This window comes from Aphelocoma coerulescens, chromosome 19, assembly GCF_041296385.1.
Source record: "Aphelocoma coerulescens isolate FSJ_1873_10779 chromosome 19, UR_Acoe_1.0, whole genome shotgun sequence".
NCBI classification, from domain to species: domain Eukaryota; kingdom Metazoa; phylum Chordata; class Aves; order Passeriformes; family Corvidae; genus Aphelocoma; species Aphelocoma coerulescens.
The window spans coordinates 9,048,894-9,068,138 of NC_091032.1; the positions used below are offsets into that span (position 1 = coordinate 9,048,894).

General features: G+C 42.0%; 1 protein-coding gene across 24 annotated transcripts in view; it reads right to left on the minus strand.

Moving 5' to 3' along the window:
• Nucleotides 1–19,245, minus strand: part of BCAS3 (BCAS3 microtubule associated cell migration factor) — a 299,613-nt gene that overhangs the window by 165,263 nt on the left and 115,105 nt on the right. For 15 of the 24 annotated variants that reach the window (XM_069033155.1, XM_069033159.1, XM_069033158.1 and 12 more), the window contains 3 exons: nucleotides 10,853–10,953; nucleotides 7,589–7,785; nucleotides 6,249–6,346 (listed from right to left, as the gene is read on the minus strand). In XM_069033155.1, coding sequence (XP_068889256.1) covers nucleotides 6,249–6,346; nucleotides 7,589–7,785; nucleotides 10,853–10,953 — 396 coding nt within the window. The other 9 variants (XM_069033165.1, XM_069033175.1, XM_069033166.1 and 6 more) reach the window with 9 other exon arrangements.

Genomic DNA, 19,245 nt, shown 5'->3' on the forward strand with positions numbered 1-19,245 from the left:
TTCAGCTGACATGAACTGAAGGTGGCTTCCCCAACTGGAAGTTAGTAGCTCACACTTAAGCAGCGAGACACTGCAGAGGCTGCATTAATGGAGCCCTGTACACACGTCAGGCAGGTTGTGTGACACGAGAACAACTGTCTGGGAGCAGCAGCACTGTGCCAGTGACCATTATCAGGGCCCCTGGGGGCCCCACTGCAACTTATCTTCCTATGTGAGGAAAAACCCCATTCCCTTGGATTTGGTTCTGATGCTGGGGACATCACAGTTCAGCTTTCAAGGAGCTGTGACATCAACAGAGGAACTGCTGGGCCAAAAATCACACGGGGGAGGTGAACAAGGAGAGCAGCACCTCCAGGAACCTCAACTGCTTAAAGTCAAATTCCACCCAGCACAGCAGGCTCTAGAAATTGCTGATTTTTCACTTTCACCAGTGAAATCAGACACATGTAGCACCACTTTTTTAAGCTGATACAGACTTGTTTTGAAACACAACCATCTTAGAAGAGATCAACTGCTTCAATCACTATCAGACTGCTCAGCTGCATCAGAGGCAAACGGGGGTGAGGAGTCTCCTCCGTCCCTTGCAGGGTAAAGCTACTCCACATCACCACGTTGTGCTGTGGGGAGTGAGCTCCCATCTCTGGAACTGACTAAACCACCCACAATCATCACAGGGTGGAAAATTAAATCAGTATCTAATGATTCTGCTGCCTTTCACTCACTGCTCCCATGCTTGTCCTCTCCAGTGTACTTATCCTGCCTCCAGAAAACACCCACCAGTGTTTCAAGACATTAATGCTACTCCATGTATCCCTGCAGCTGAGTCTTTTCCCAGTCCAGGCAATGATCCAGCAGCAAGTGCCCAGTCAGTAGTGTCAGGTCATTTTAATTTCTCCTCACATCTCCCCAGTCTATAGGGATGTAATCATGTACACTGCATTGGCATCTTGGAGCCTGTTGGAGTCAGTTCTGTCTTAAGGCTCTCTTCAAAAATCATCAGATAACATTTTCTCAAATTAGATTAAATAAATCAAGTTGAAAACATTCTAAGTACCAGAATTTTGCATTATGCAGCTCATGCACACACACACTTAGCAAGGCAGATGAGCTGGATGGAGAGAGCAGGAGCACATGTGAGTGTGTGCTACTGCACTGAGGAGACAAAGATACTTGAGATATCCCACATGCTGTCACTAGTCACAGAATAATGCATAAAATGTTATGCAAATAGGTAACATAATAAGCATTTCAAATAGATATATTAACAGGATCAGCACAGAAGTTATTCCAGGAAAGAACCATAACTTAAACTCATGTAAATTTAAGCTGACAGGACACATAACTGCAAACCAAGCAGTGCTGGGTCGGTGTTTTTGTGTTACTGAACAGGTGATGCCCCCTAAGAGCAGCTTGTTCTCTGCCCATTATTAAAACCTCTCAATTGCTGTGAAGAACAGCCCAGGGGCCAAACCCCCTCCTTGCCTTCAAAGCTCAGCATTATACTCTGCAGCCCTGAGTGCAATCTCTATCTGCCACAACAAACCACCTTTATCCCATGCAGGTAATTACAGGTTCAGGTCAAGGACTGCAGCCCGGATTGATTTCATCTCTCTGCAGCCCTGGCTGGCTCCACTCAAGCAGGGCAGCTCGAGCAGCTGTGACACTGGAGCTCCTGGAATGGGAACCCAGCCCCGGCTCAGCCTGGCACTTATTGCCTGTGGCAGCAGGGACAGCCTGGGAATTCACAATGTTGGTGACTTCATCTGCCAGCTGCATTCACACATCTTTACTACCTGAATAACTGATCTCTGCTACTCCAAGGCAGCACTTTGTGGTGTACAGCGTTTGGGAATAAATATTTGATCGTGCATACAACAGAAAGGAGCTAAGATGGTTTAAGGTGTGACAGCAAAAGTGTTTATTAAATTCCAAGTGAGAGCAGTGCTGGACAGTAAAAATTTGTCCTGTGGTCCCTGCCTCACAGGTGTGGTGATGAACAATAAAAGGACAACTCCCTCCCCCACAAAACCCCAGTCAATTCTGTTCATTAAACCCTCTGCAGGCAGAGCTCTCTGTCCACAACCAGCCAGTCACACACAAAAGAAAGGGAAGTACTAAATTACAAGCTGATTTTAAGTGGGCATTGATTGAAGTAACCAGAAGAGAGCTCAGTATTGTCAGAGTTTCATACAACAGTAATAAACAATCTTCATTAAAAAATGATGTGTGCATCCCCCAGCAGCACAGCACTCTCCAGGTTTCAGTTGAGAACATTAAAGCTCCCCCCACCCCAGACACAAGCAAAGATGAAAAAAATCCTCAGGATCTTTTTCTTCTACAAAATTAATTTTATTCATTAAATAATGCCGTTCACAGAAATCCTTCCCACTCAATTTCTGCATTTTTCCTAAGCAAGAAAGAAACAGATTTATGATTCTATTCTGTGATCTCCTCCCAGCAGGAAAGGAAGAGATTGATGCAAAAAAGAGATCAGACAACTTCTCTGTCAGTATTCTCATCCTCCACTAGCAATGCAACCAAATCATTACTTGGCTGATGGGTGTCCAAAACCCCTTTGTGTGAGGGAACAAACAAGGCTTTCCATAGCCAGACACACAGATGCAGCCACTTCTCTTAAATGAGCAGAAGTGAGTCACTGAGCACACCTGAGGGCCTGAGCCCACACCTGGGGTGAAGCTGAAGGGAAACACTTGTGTGTACACTCAATGCAGCTGTGTGGGCAAAATCACTGACCAGCAACTGCTGCAAAATCCTTTCTCTAGAGGTTTTCTAGCTCTGAAAGCTCAGAGTTGACTGTACAGATATCCCAACCTTCCTGCACCCTTAATTTCTGCATCATTCATTACTCACGGAGTTCTACCAGGCTTAATTTTTAAGGAATGTAACATATATGATGTGTGCCATTCCTCCACAGGTTATAGAATGAAAATTCAGAGAGGTGCCTGGGTGGTTTTGGTGTGTAAAGAGCGTGACCTTCAGCTGCAGCATCTCCTGCACACAGGAGGACTCTTTAAGGTTTCTCTTTCATCTCTGGGCTCTAATAAAGTCTTAAATGGAACCTGAGTTACTAAGACTTAACCCACCCATGTCAAAGCCAAGCCCACAGCCTGAGCACAGCCTTGGGAAGGATGGACACCTACACACAGTGAGCAGCTCCTACCTGTACAGTGGTTCTGCTGCTGCATTATCACCAAAGGCTTCCTGCTTTACAAAGATTTAAACTCACTGTTGTCCCTTTAACATTTCCAACTGCCGATCTGGAATAGCATCTGGAATTGCAGTGCATTTAATCCTTGAGGGTATGTTCTCTCTATGATGCATATGACTAAAATGTGTGCATTGAGGGACAAATGTCCAGTAGCTTTAGGTGACTGAATCTTTGCAAATTTTTCTTGAAAAAATAAACCAAAGAAGAGTGTCTTAGGAGAATTTTGAATTGAGAGAACCATATTGAAATACACATTTGTAAAATATATCTAAGCCATCTTTACAGATTCAGCCATCCACCTTGAGAATGCCATTGCAAATTTTCATTATTGATAACAGTATGAGAGTTTTGCACTTTTTAAATGAAGACTTTTGCAAATGATCTTAGGAGACTGTCCTTAGTACACCACAGTTTTACAGACGCATGCTTAAAAAAAAAACCAGACTGCTTATTAAATGCAACAACAGAATTGTCACCAAGGGGGGAGAAGGAAGGAAGCTATTGAGAATGGCAGAAGGATAATGGGAGATGACAAACATGTACTTGAAGTCTTTTGATAGGAAGAAGTGATGAGTCGGATAAGCAGAGGCGCCACACGGGTTGCATCTCCAAGCAACAGGCAATCAAACCTCCAGATAAGCATCTTCATAGAGCTCAACAGGCTCCAATGCAGGGCCAGAGCTGAACAATCACTTCCTGGTTCAGCTCAGGCAGGAAAAATTTATGAGCTACTTAAAAATCCTTCAAACCTAAAAATGCCTTTTCTATAAAGAACATCAGCCGTGTAGGGCATGCCGTGGGAAGAGCAGGAAATGAGAATACTTGAAGTGGTGGACTGGAAAATCCAATGCTGTAAAAAACCCAATGCTGTACATGAGTGGTATTTAAAACCAAACCCTTCCCATCCACAGCTGAGATTAATGGAGTTTTCTGCACATCTCAGAGGCAGGAAGAGAAGAAAATAAGCATAAAATACTCTTCTTTCCTTTGCTGGGCCCTGCTACAAGAACAGCTTGAAATATCCAAACACAGAGTGTGTTTTTAACTTGTGTCTCCTTTACTCTGTAACAATTCACACCATCACACAATCTAGAATTTGAACCCCTAAGTTCTGCATGGGAAAGGAAAGAGGGAGGCTCAAGCAATACAAAACCTCCAAAGAGATGCTAAATCCCCGAATCAAAAATCAATTCCAACCCAACCTGTCTGGGTGAAGTAAATAAAATACTGCCATCAGCATGTCCCTAACAAAACCCACATATTGTTTATAAGAAACTTATGAGGTGTTATAACCAAACTGAGTCACTGCTGTACAGTAAATACATTTTCAGTGTCCTAACAATGTATACAATGAATTCTGGCAATTTTAATATGGACACACATGCTAAAGGCATTACAAATGAGGCTTCATCACATTCACATGAGTCAGTTCATATTAGAGCCCCATCCACACCCCAGGAGAAGTTGTTTAGCATGGAAGAGGCCCAGTCCTGTGCATCCATTGTTTCTGTTGTAGATGGAGTAACACAGCTTTAGGAAGTGCTACAGTCAAAGAATGGTCACATTTCAGAATTATTGCACATCCCTGTTACAGGTAAAGGCACTGCTCCTACACAGGAGGGAAAAATCCCCACCCTGGTATCTCTGTATCAGCTGATGGTGAGGCACAGCTCTGCCATTAATCACTCTGAATCTCAAGTGTCACATACACAGCCTGAGTACTCCTGTGATTCCAACTTGTAACCTTTTAGGAGCAGTAAGCATAGGTGAACTAGGCCAAAAAAAAATCATAACTTATTATAACTTATATAATTATAATAATTATAACTTATGATGCATTGATATTTTCTTCTGTACCACACAATTATTTTCAAAATTACTTTGTCATATAGTAAACCAAACAAAATTCCCTTTCAATAACCAGCATCAGATGTTTGTCTAAGCCCAACAGGAATTAATTTAACAACTTTTAAATATCTGAAAATTGAATTTATAAGGACAATTCTCAATAGCCAAAGTAAATGTGGTTACTATTGAACTCTGTTATAAACACATACATGAAATATCCTGTAAGACCCAAATAAATTCATTTGGCAAACAATGAAGTATCTTGGACTCAGCATTTATATCAAACAGCAAACAGAGTCTGAAACAGGAGCTTTTATTTTAACTCTCTTTAAACCAACCTTCTGTATGTGAGACTGTCTCTTTTTACAGTTTAACCTCAATCCAATCAGGAGTCTCCAGGGATTTTCAAATCACTAAAGATTAAAATCCTCTCCTCTTGACTGTTTGACTAATGCTGTGTGTTTAATAATTCTACTTGTGAGAGATTTTATTTGACAAAATCCTGCTGTGTGGACCCTCAGATGCTGTACAGCTGCACTGGAACATAAAGCTCTGCTGCCCTTGTTTCTTTAGACAGGCTATTCCCCAGCACTGAGGGGAAAAGAGAACTTTATAGTACATCTATTACTCTGTTGATATTAACACAACCACTGTGGTATTAAATCTACACACTCTTCTCAGAGCAGAGCAGTGAAAATGTGCCTGTTACACAAACATTAGATAAACTCTCCTGTTGTCCTGACTGTTCACAGAAATCAATTACATTTATGATTACATTTCAATGAAAGCTACTTTATAAATGAGATGGAACTGTAATATTCTATGCCTTAGGCATTCATTAATAAAAGCATTTCAGTGTTAGTATTTGTCAATGTTCTGCTTTTTAGTTTAGGCAGTTTGTAGCATTCTATAGCTCATGTTAAACTTTACATAAATAGTGTGTCCAGATCTTACCACAATGCTGTGACTTCACATTTGAGTGGTAAGGGGGGGAAAAACATCATCATTATGGTAGAACTGAATATTTGTATAAGACAGCACTTACCCCGTGGTGCAGCTGAAAACCAGGACAACCTTTATGGCAATGATTAGCAAACATGTTACCAGCCAAAACAAAAGCCCAGACTGATGGACACAAATGTGAAATGGCAGAGGAGGAAGGTGCTCCTACCTGAAGTAGCATCGATGACTGTGGAGACTCCCCTGCGGTCGGCCGCGGGCCGCGGTGAGCCCGGCATGCTGACGGGCTCCGAGCGCACCGGCTGGATCCTGGGAGAGAGACACACTCACCACCTGGCCACGCTCAGCAGGGCCCAATCCCACCCCAACCTGAATCTGCTCAGACAAGCAGCAGCTTAATTGGGAAATGGCTTGAAAGCTGTTGAAAACTTCCCTCACTTGGTGCAGCTGAGATGGGGATAATCTACCCAGAGACTTACACAAAGTGGGTATTCCCAAGGGATGGCTCAGATGGGAGCTCTCAGGGAGCCTCACAGGAACAACCTCACCTTACCCAAACTGGTTAAAAAGCCTCTATCACCCTCCTCAACAGCAGCATTTTAAAGACCCATTTGTAATTGTTGATTCCTTTTGTAACATAGATCTGTATTATTTCTTTTTATTTCTACTTTCTTTCTGCACATGTATACATATATATAATAAAAAAATCAAATATTTGACAGCTATATCCTTACTCGTGGCAGCAATTACACACAAGGAGAAATCACACTTTTCAAACCCATGGACTTCCAGTCCAAGGACAATCTGCCCACTTTGAATGGGATTAGTCATATTATCCATCTCTCTTGCTTTACTCCTAAGAGTTTCAGACACAGTCCCAAACAATCCAAGTCCCTACCACAGAACTTTGGACTTCAAATCACATGCAGAGTCAGGAGCATGGAAACTTGTTAAATCTGGAGTTACTGGGCAGGACACAAACACTTGGCGCATAAATCTCTTCTACAAATCACCAGTAAATATAAACCCACTCCTTCCTTTCCTTCCTTAGGCCCACCCCCTGCCCCCAATTCCAAATCAGCCAATGTCCAAAACCAGATGAATTAAATACATGAAGAAGAATTACAAGGAAGGAAGAAAAGGAATGGGAAAAGAAAAAAAACAGGGAGGAGGAAAATATTCCAGAAGTTCACTTACTGTTCCAACACACTGACCGCTGTCTAAATTGATGGCATAAAGCTCCCACTCACATCTGAGAAAACGAATTTATTAAGCAATGCAGAAACTGTGAAAAGCAAGAGGACACTGAGCAAGGCCACCAGACTTTGTTCTGTCTTTCCCTGTCATGTGCCCAAGAAGGGGCAGCAAAAGGAATCTGAGCTGCTTGGCCTGGATGGATTTTTCTCGTTGGTGCGTCACACGCTCTTCCAAGACTTTCCTCTGGACAAGCCTGATGAAAACTGTCCTGATGACACGTCCCACACACGTGGCAGGAGGCAAGTTCTGCACACAACAAATGTGAGACAGCTGGGAAATTGGTTTTGTTTTTACCTGAGGCTGTTGAGATCAAGATCATCTGTGTCGAAGTCCAGGAGAGGCTGCGGGGTGTCGCTGGGCCCGTGCGACTGCAGCACGGAGGAGCTGGAGGAGATGACGGTGGTTTGGCCTGAGGGGTGGATGGTTTTGAACTGGAACTGAGGGCCCATCCACAGGCGTCGATGAGGCCCAGTGTGAGTCACGATTTCCACCTGTGGGAAGGGGATATCGGAAACGATGAATGCAAAGCTGCAACTTCACAGAATGAATGGTTCCTTCAGTACACTAGGCTCCTGGAATACTGCTGCTCCCAAGTGAAAAGAGTGTTCTGAGCCAGGGTGTTTGCAGGAATGTTTAACAAGGGAAAATTCGAGATGTTTATGCTAGAGAATGGATACTTTAGCCAAAGCCAAGAGCTTCTTGCAGAGACTTGAAAGCTTGTGAACCACCAGACTCAGGACACTGAACCCCAGTTCTTAAATTGTTCTGAAGATCAACACTTCATCCTGGCCACGACTTCACCGGATCCTGTTGTTTCCTCCTCTTGCCAGGATGAAATGCACCCCAAAACTCAAAGGCTATGGCCAACAGGGAACACATTTCTGCCTGAGTCTGCATGGAACAGAGAGGAACCAAGAGCCCACATCTCCCAGACATCCCCCATCCTGAGCAGGGTGAGGGATGCACTTCCAGAGAGCTCGTTCCTGCTTTGTTACGGCTGCTTTGTGAAAGTTCACACCTTAAACTGTTTCCCATGGATACAGTGAGAACTGGTTTTCAAATCACAGCTCCTAATTCCTGCTGGCAAATGTGAGGAGAGGGCTGGCACAGAGCATCTTGTGAGAAGCACAAGATCCATAACCAAGAGTGATGGGGAGAGCGCTGGGATGAGCCCAGGTCACGCTCAGCAGAGGAACACAACCATGGATGTGCCACACATGGGGTCCACACAAATACACCAATTTAACCAAAATTCTGACAATTCAACGGAAGTAGGCTGTTTGTGTTCAGGAAAATTGGGCCTTGTAAATAAAAGAGTAAACAAAGCATAGAACTTCTGTAATCAGAGAACAGAATCATTAAAGCTGGAAAGACCATGCAAGACAATACTAAAAATCAAAAAGAAAAAATCAGAAAAAAGAAACACAGAATAAAAATATTAAGCTCTGGTGAACTCATACTTTTAAACTAGAAAATAGACTATTGAATTCCTATCAATTTCTGCTAAAACAACAATCAGCTTCACAGAAGAAATGCAATTTAGCGAGGGAATTCATGAAAACAGATTTTTGTATAGGTATATTGATGTATACTAGTAGTGATTCTCCATCTTTAAGAAGCAATTTGAAACACTGGATGATGTCAGTTCTCTGCTAATGTCAGACAACAACCACAGCCTACACAGCTCTATTTCCATCTTTGCATTTAGCTCAGCCTAACTCAGCTTGGCTGCAGCCGTTTCTGAGGCAAGTAGCTTTTATGTAGCAGTGTAAATTAGGCCACAGATAAAGTAATCTGTGTATTTTAAGCTTGAAACCATCAGTGTCACAGAGCCGAGAGGTAAACAGATGCCTCTGCAATTTTACTGAGGCTACGGCCAGATGTTCCTATTCACTCTCCTGTCGTGTGCAGGACAAACATATTGTATCTACTTCCCACTGACAGCACACATTACCCACTGTTCTAATTGAAAAGTTGAAGTGAAGGGTGGTGTTTTTTCACTGCTTGCTGTTACTGTTGATAACAACACTTTAATTTTGAAAAACATCCATGCACTTTAGGCTTAATCTGAAGTGGCTTGCTCAGAGAACGCCAGCATTACCGTGCTCCAAGGGCTATCATCACTCCTGCTCTCAGCAAGAATTAAACATTCCAGGAGCATTCTCAGAGTTATCTGTGTTCTGTGACATCACCTGGGATGGTTTTTCTCCCCTTTATAAATATATTTGCTCTTCTAGAGGGATGGATGTGGTGAAGTTCAAGCAGTCTAAGTTCTGTTGACAACTTACATCTTCAAGAATTGTTAATAAACAAGCACCCATAAGGTGGGTTTACCACAATCTGTTTTTCCTGAGGTGGTTTCACCAGAACAGTAAAACATGGCAAATACCTCCAAAGGGTCCTGGAGAGGTGGAAAACTACAGGTAAAATCTGGTCCCAAAGAGCTCAGAGATAAAATTCTGGTTGACTACCTGACTGAGAAATTTCATCATCTTTGTGCTCTGAGAAATCAGACACAGCCCAAATAAATGAGATACCTCAATGTACAGCCACATCTGGAACCTCAGACAGGTAAGTGAATTCATATGACTGGATTCCCCAGTGAATGCTCCTCCTGGACAGGTCCATGTGGAAACCTAACCTCTCATTTTAGGAAAAAGCTGTGTATGATTTATTCACCAGTGGGAGAAGCAAATCCCAGCCATAAATATTTCATATTTATGCCATACACCCCAGCAACACATTTAATGCATCACTCCCATAACAACATTGTTCTTAAACCAGAGGAAACCCACCTAATTTGTCAGGGTGAATTCCATGGATCAGGTACCTTGTAATTGCTTTGGCAAATCCAGAGCATTTGTAAATTTTATTTATTTATTTAACTCTAACCTTTCATTTCTAACGGGGACTAATTCTCAGTGTATTATTCATGACCTACACTCTTATACTGAAGTTCTGTTTTGAGCCAAATGGTCAAGTATTTACTGAGTTCTTACAGAGAAGCTTCATTGACTGAGACAGAGCAAGACTGGACAAAAAGACAAAGATTTGACCTCATGTGAAAGTCCTCCACCAAGCAGGACAGTTTTAAAGCCATATAGTATTTATATCTGGCCATAAGTCAAAGCAATTATCAGCTGGAAATGATAACCAGGGAAGGAAGGAAGTCAACCAGCTACTGTCCCATGTTTATGTTCAGATGCAGGGAGTCACAGGTCACCACCCAAAAGACACCATCATCCTGCCAACTTCCTTCATCCCTGCCCAAAAAGGACCATGCCAGGAGAAAAAGGGAGACAGGTAACTTGCTGTTGCCAGCTGAAAATTCCCACTTAGTGCTGAGCTTCCCAGGGATAGGATTGAGTCAGGAATGATGTGGCTTCATCTGCTTTGACACCAGCAGATTCACACCCTACTCAGGAGTGGAGTCAGTTTCACACACAGCAATACCCAGGCTATTGGACATTTACTTCCCACTTGGAGGAAAAGTTGTGAATTTTACTCCCAGTGGCTCCCATTCCTCTTTTCCTGAGCTGGAACCCCCCCAGGGCATACCTGTGACAGCCACTCCTCATCCTCCTGCCCGCTGTGGTCGGAGGCCAAGCTGTCGTAGGACTCGTGCCGGGTGATGGGCCCAGGGCTCCCCGGTGGCACCACTGAAAAAAACCCCAGAAAATTAAAAATCAGATTTACTGTCAAATGTTTTATTTAAAAAAAACCAACAGCTTTTAAAATAAGTTAATGGCACAGCAATGTATATGTTTTCCTAAATCTGTGACAATAGATTTTCTGGAAGCACAGAAAGAGCTCAAATATTGACATTAGAAGATTGAAAAGATTCCTGCTCTTTGGCTTGGATGTATCCATACAGCCACCAGGGTAACCCATTGGCTCTTCTTCTTTTAACCTGAAGTTCTTAAAATACTGAAATATTTTTATATTCCTGCAAAATTTTTAAAAACTCTGTTATTGCAGGGTTGACCTTTGTGTGTCAAGCTTCCAACCACTACAGATTTTTACAGCCATGTAATAAACCCCCAATAATTGGAGTTTTAATGGCAAAGCAGACACAATGGTAGCCATAAATACAGAATGGCGCCTCTGTAACGTAACCAGCTTTGCATAAATCCATAAACTCCATGGAATAAAGGGATTTCCATCCAGTTTTGTGTATGTCAGTACCTGAAGCTACAGAGCCATTTCTCATACCTCTGGATCACAGTGTCCATATTCTCACACCTGTACTCTCAAATTCAGCTCAGGACCCAACTTATTCCAGAATTATTCAAAGTGCCAGATAATTAGAACATATTCTTAAAAAGGAAGCTCAGGTTGGATATTAGGAAAAATTTCTTCACTGAAAAAGAATGGTAAAGCATTGGAACAGGCTGCCCAGGGAAGCAGTGTAGTTACCATCCCTGGAGGTGTTCAAACAACTCCTGCCTGTTTCAGAGAGCACAGCTGATCAATTGCAGACTTTCCTGTTATTGAACTCCCTAACAAACTTCATGGCTCCAGCAGATGGTTTTGCTTTCAAACCAACAGGAACTTTATGGACTGTTCTGAATTTTTTTTGTTCTTTCTATCCCAGGGGCAACTACCAGAGCTGTCAAGATTAGGGAAGCTGCAAAAACACAGCCCAGGGAGCAGCATCCCCCCTGCTTGGTCACTGTATTTCTCCCTTGTGGAATACTTTTACATTTTACTGGAGATTCAAGATGGCTTTACAGTGAGAAAGAAATTTGAAAAAAACAACAAAAAAGCTGAACAAATGATTAGTTTTGGTGCTACACTGGAAGCCTTTCCCTGAGGAATCAGAGCCTTGCCCAGGTCTTGCATTTCTGCGCAGCTTCCGAGCGCAGCATTAACTCTTTCCACCCAGAAGTGATGAAATGCTGAATTCCATGGAAAAGCTCAGCCTGAGAGTTCACCAGCAGGGCAACAGTGATAAAGCCTCAGCTGAGGTCAGCCCTCAGTCATTTATTTGGCTGTTTAATAAACCAGCATTTCTGTGCCACACCTATCACAAAAGCAGCATTTAGAGGGGCTGGCTGGGATAGGGGGATCTGTAATGCCAGTCCCGGCTCACCACTGGCCCTACTCCCACCCTTCCCAGTGGGAATGTGCAGTGTGCTGGGAGAAGTGACCTTATAAGACAAGTGATCCTTGCTGGAGATCTGCCATCGCTGTGCTGCTTGTTACACACGTATATATGGTCATATTTTTCCAAGTTAAAAATGCCCTTGAAGTTATAGGAACAAACACGGTGTAAAAATGCAAAGCCCCTTTTTCCTCCATTTCTGGGTCACACACCTCTCACATCGGTATCAAGTTCCAAGACGAGATTAATTTAAGCCTGCAAGGACATTTCCAGGAATTTGAGCTCAGGAGTAATCTTTTATCTTCCAGCTTAATTCTTTGAAAATCTGAACTCACACTGGAAATTACAAGAGACTCTCATCCATCAGCGAGGTTATTCTGATGCTCCAACACAGAGTATTTTCAGCTTCTGAAGAATTTCCCAACCATGCAGGATAACAAATAATAAAATTCCAACTCTTGCAAAGCTTTGTAGCAAGTAGTGATTTTGACTGCTTCTCCTGTAATTTCTCTTTCATTGGGAAAAGTCACAAATGGAGCAGACAGAGCAGGAGCAGGAAAGCCTTGGCTGCACAGAGATATTTTACTGCAATTGCAGGTGGTTTGTACCTTTAATAAGGTAAAATAATCAATTCAATGCTTTGTGTCTGAGCTATGCCAACTTTGACTTTTTCTGTTCTTACACCAACATCTGGAACAAACACATCAAATATCAGACTGCAACTGAGTTTGTTTTATCTAGAAATACACAAACATGAAGTGAAAAAGCACAAAGAAAATGAGCGTTTACTAAAAATCTAAGGTGAGAATTAAAACATACAACTTTTGTCTGTGCAGTATGACAGGACATGAGTTTCTGCAGTCTGCTTATCAAGGCATTATTACAAATCCAAAAATAAGTATTCAAGGACACTTATGAAAAACTGGACATTCCTGCCACACGACCAAGACCTAGATAAATACACATTGAAGGAATATTGGAATTAACACGCATTGAGTTTGTTCATGGATGGGCTAATTATACAATAAATACCTAAAGCTAAGACAGATCTTCCTTCAAAGATTATAAATTGTCATCTTTCAGCAGCATAAAAGTGTTGGAACAAAGAACTACTACAGCTCAACTGTAGTGTGTACACTTATGGCTTTAATTTGGGAACAATAAATCATTAGTTTTACTTAGTTTTGTGTACTTCTTGAACCAAAAGGTTTTAATTTTCTCATTTATAGAAATAAGCTTTGCACAATTCAGTTTAATTGAGAGTTATATAGGAAATTCCCAATGTGCTCTTCTCTAAGGGCTGGATGTTTGTCCAAATTAAGAGCAAACAAAGGCATCTGAGCACTACAAAGCCTGTTTGTTTGGTGCTGCCTGCCGTGCACATGCCTGCAGACACCCAGAGAGCTTGCCTTTTCCATTTCCATAATTATAATTTAATAGAATTAGCATTCATAATGTCAAATAATTTCCAAAATGCAGTAGAAACAGGGCAATGTACTCTTGACTATTCAGTCTCTAGTCATGTCTGTGGTGAACAGGTACACAGGATACAAATTACATATCCCTTGTTTCCATAAAAATCCCACCCTAACACCTGATTTTGAAGCTTTTTCTCTGGTTCCTCAGTTACATCTAGGTGGTCTAGAGACCTGAGGTAATCACATCCTTGTCAACAAACTTCAGGGGTCCTTGAGCTGGAATTCAGCTCCACAATTTGAATTATTTCCTTCATGCATTTGTTCCACAGCATTACCAACAGACTGTGATGGTTCTGGTTTAGGCCTGTATGCAGACACTGTCAACTCACCACACTCACCTTTCTCCCCTGTTAGAGATGAGATTTCCCCTCTGCCAGGGGTTGGTGTCCCACAGCTGGGTAGGTCACATCCAACACGTGCTTTGTGGGTTTGTGTCAGAGTTGGTGCTCTGTGCCTCTGGCTCTACCTCTGCTCAAGTGTGACAACAAAGCAAGGCCAGGTTTTCATTTTGGGCAGAACACTCACAGCCATGTTAACAATAAACTGTCTGTAGGCTGGAGATATGCTCAATGTAATTTTTCTTGTGGCTGCATGTTACTGAATAAAGTTCTGGTTTTAATGCAGTTTTCAGCTTGTAAACTCCTACAGGAGCATGGCACACAAATTAAAATATCCTCTTTTACCCAGAACTACTCCTTGCTCTTTTTTTTCCTGTTAGGACTTTCTGAGATTCTTACATGCAGAAAAATAATAAAATTGAGCTTAAAAAAGCACTATAAATCAGGAGTTTAGCCAGACTGACAGCTATTTCACACCACCAGTTGATTAGAGCTGGATTCATTCATTATTTGTGTATTGCCCACAGTTTAATTAGGTGCTTTATGGACCATCCACTCTCTGTATCAGCACTTTAATAAAGGTATAGGTAGGTCTGCAATCAGGAGCTGAATTCTTCTTAGTTTTTTTGGGGGGTTTTTTTGATGACTGCTTTACTTGCTCATTACTCACACTGGTCTGATAGTCAACAGCCTGGATTTTTTTTCCCCAATAAGGTGCTGCTGAGGTGTTTAGACCTCACCATTACTCCTGCAAGACTGGTACACATTCCCTGTGCTTAATTGCAGCTTCCATTTCCAAAGTTCCCTTAGGAAGCCAGTCAAGCTTTTAAAGCTGGGCAGAGCTAGAACCTGGTATTATTCACAGTATGGAGCACCTTAAAGCTGCTCAACACTCAGACTGTGAGCAGACAATCAGTTCTGCACCAAAACAGAACAAATATATTCTTTTCTGAGTTAAAGAATAATTTCAACTGCACGAACCCACAGTGAAATCCATCTGATGGCCATCTTTAAAGAATTATGGAAGAGGTAACTATTTCTATAATTCACCGACTTCAAAAGTATGTTTGACATTATTGTCGGGAAAATTATGTTAACCATGGATTACTGTTACAATCAAAGTATGTAGTGAGAAGTCAAGAGGCTTAGTAGTAAATTTTCAAAGCGGTGCGTGGGGATTTACCCGTTTGACTCCCATTAACGGCAATGGGCGGCGCGCGGCAAAATCCCCGTACGCTGCTTTGAAAACTGACCCCTGCGTGCTCACGGACCCCGCTCTAAGGACTTCCAGATGACCATGGAAGAGGAGGAAAGAACCATTTCAGCATGTGCCCTTGTTCATTATTGTTGTTTGTACACATCTGAAAGCATTTGAGTTGCTGTGCCAGCGCTGTTTCCAGCGGTCGGTTTATAAAACACGTATTAGGGCGGGCGAGCTGCGGGTAACCTGATGAAGCCATGCACAGGCCCAGGTGTGTCTCTGCATCAGAACCTCCATAGACACATTCCCAGCAGCCAATACACCTTACACAGTTCATCTGCATCTATATTATTTCACAAATAGCGATTATGGCTGGAGAATGTATCGTGATTTACTCCGCTGCTCATGCAGTGATGCATCTGCCCCGCTCCTACTCACCCCAATCACTCTGTGCTCAGTCAGAAATTAAATTTGCTTCCTTTAACACTCAGTTCTGGTTCCTGCAGGGAGCAGAAAGTGCAGGCTACAGTTTTAGGGCAAGGTAGTTTTCCCTTACAAAAATACCATGGACTCAATTTCATTAGAAACACCTTTTCTGGAAGGGGAAGGGGAAGGGATGCAGATTAACCTGCAATCTGTCATGCCTCCAAGTGTAAGAAGCAAACTTGAAAATTCCATTTTCACAGTTTGTGACTATTGCCAGAAAAACCCAAACACATTCTGTATGAGAAATGCCTGCTTGGAATCAGTCTTCTCCAGGAATATTGTAACCTTAATCATAAAAAAACCCCATACATACATATATACATGTATTAGATAACATACATATTTATTATATTATACTTAATATTCGATTTATTATTTATTATAACATACATATCTAAGATTGGCAACAGCTTTAAATGCAGTAAAAAATTTTAAAGCACCAAAATTCTTCTAGAATGTATTTTACCAGTATCACTTACATTATCACTTATATGCCCACACAGATACCTGTATTTCCATGTAATATATATAGAGAAAGAATACCTGAGTCAAAATAAAAATTGAGAATTAATTTTCTGAAATCCTAAAATTTGTTTTCCTGCATAGGAAAATCTGAAACTCATTTCTCTCTTCACAGTTTCAAGGAATTATGAATTTTTCCCCAAGGATATGGATTTTTACAGGACATCCACACAACTCTTTCGAGACCACTCATGAAGAGTCCCAGGAAGTTCTTTTAAGAATATGTTTCATTCTTTTATTATGTGGCTATAATCAAGTAGAATTTAATGAAAATTATTTACTGACTAGAGGCAACATCAGGTAGAAAGAATAAAATGGCAAAGTGGGAATCTAGAAAATGGATTCTCTAGCAGTTTTAACCCTGTAGCACTCAACAGACACAACTTTGTGACAAGGCCCTCACCTGTGGCACTGGCCTCAGCTGAAGGGCAGGAGTTTGGGCACCATTCACATGATCAGCACAGGAGAATGAGGCAGGTGGAAATGTTCACCCACATCCCGTGGTTTGTTCCAGCCCCGCTGTGGCTGCACCCCATGGCAGCTCAGGTGAGCTCAGGTGGAACTCCCCCACTTCAGGGCAAGGTCAGAGCTTGGTTTGGATAGGGATGGACTCCAGAAATGGGCCATGTTCAACTGGCCAAGTGCAGAACCAGCAAAGCCTATCAGAGACACTGGAATGGAGCAACTGAAACTGCCCCAAACTCCTGTTTGAGCGTGGCCCTGCCACAGAGCCAGAGCAGAAAGGCTTTGAACACCTCGTAACTACACGACAGAGTAATTGTTGTTACTGCACAGGCTCTGCTTTTGATCAGCTTTACTGTTTGAAACCCAGCTCCTTGTGACAGACATTGAACATACCCAGAGCCAGAGCAGCTCTGGCCTCCCCTGCATGTAACACACTAGAGTTACATGTATAATAAGGGATGCATCATCACCTACATTCCTCCATCCCAGAGATGGCAAATCCACTATTAACGATGCACACTCAAAAGAATGCAAGGAGAAAGGAAGAGGTACAACACTTAATGTGATTATCAGTCCCAGTTCATTCACCTGTGACCAGACCAGCACCACGCTCTGCTGTGCACAGAGAAGGGCTGGAGGACCAGAATGTCCAGATTCCTCCTGTGGCACTCCTTGGCTGTGATTCCAGGCATCACAGCTGGGTTTTCACAGCGTCTGTGTTCACAGCACATATTCACAGTTATTTAATACACTCTCCATCTTACCCTCAAGACTTTCCACAATACTCACTAGCTCTGTAGATGTAATTTTTATTTCTGTCAATGGAATGTATGAAAGGAATATAAAATAGGCCATAAACAACCACAGTGCTGCTTGGAGACAGAAGCCTTGCCCAGGGTGCACAGCTTTCATTAGAGGGAGCAGGAAGTGCAAACATGATGTCAGAGCTACAGAGATTATCTGTATAAATGGTGTTATCATTTAATCCAAACAAACAGCAGGGAAAGGCTCGCCCCCTCCCTTTGAAGACAATGGACAGTTACTAAATTGGACTTCTAATGAAAGCCATTTTCAGTGAAACACAAGATCTGTGCAACAGTTGGTCCAGAAATGAAATGAATATCTGCTGTAACAGCCAAAAGTCAAAGGCAGCTATAAATACAGGCCTTAATCTTTTCAAGAATCCCTTAACGAAGCCTATAAAACTGATTATATCTTCAGGCCTAACTCAAGTGCAAATTCTTACTCAGAAAAATGTAACAGCCCTGCAAGTATGACTTGGAGAGCAGTACAGGGACAAGGAAGGAGAATACAGAGTGCTGGTTTGAATCCTCACATCTTGGAATACAAATTACATTGCATTTAGAATAAACAATTAATGAGACAGCAGAAGCCTCAGCTACAGGTCCATTTTTCTGAGAGAGAAACAATTTCCAGAAGCGGTCAGAGCGGGATGCAGAAACACTGCATCATTCCTTTTAACACAACAGAAATGCTCTTTGATTATTTAAAAGCCAATTGCAAAGATCTGTCTTCAAAACCTCCTATTGCAGGTTTAATAGCAAAGAGGTGCAAGTACACTTACCAGCAACACGGAGTAAAGTACAGACTTTTGTTTTAACAAAATCTATATTTATACGATTACATTTCCTATGGTTGAGGGCAGCTGTAATTAATGGATTTCCCTCCTTCCCCTAATGCAGTCATTTGTCAATTTAAACACAGAATGCCCAATCAATTTTGATGTATTTAGTAAGCAATTTGTCAGAGTACTGCACACCAGTTAATATATTAATTCTTGTCACTGGCCCACTTTTGACAACTGCAGGCCATGTCCATGAAATTGGTCCTGATGAGCCAAAACTCTTGTCTGGAATGTGAAGGTGCCCTTTGCAGAGCCAGAGGATTAAAATCAGATCTCAATCTATTCAGTATCTTTTTGGGGCAGTTTTTGGTCAATTTTAGGAGGTTTATTCATTAATGTGTTAATTGGTCATGTTTCAGATATTGCATCTACTGTGCAATGGAAAAGTGAATTCAAAGTGGAGAGATAAGGAAGAAAGGAAATAAATATGAAATGAGGATGTTGGACTTTCTGGTGATGCAGAGTCACCTATTTCCATGGCAATTCCATTGTGTGCCATGAACGTGTCTGTGTAAAGTCAAACATGCAAAAAACATGTGAAAGGTACAGAAGTCACACAAAGGAAACAAGGGGTAAGTCAATCAAATGTGCAAAACCTCAGGTCCTGGTAAAAGAGAGGAAAGAATTCGTTTGAAAGAAACCTGAACACAACCAGAGGATTGTCATGGACACGGAAAGGACATCTTAACAGCATCCTCAAGAGTTTATACAA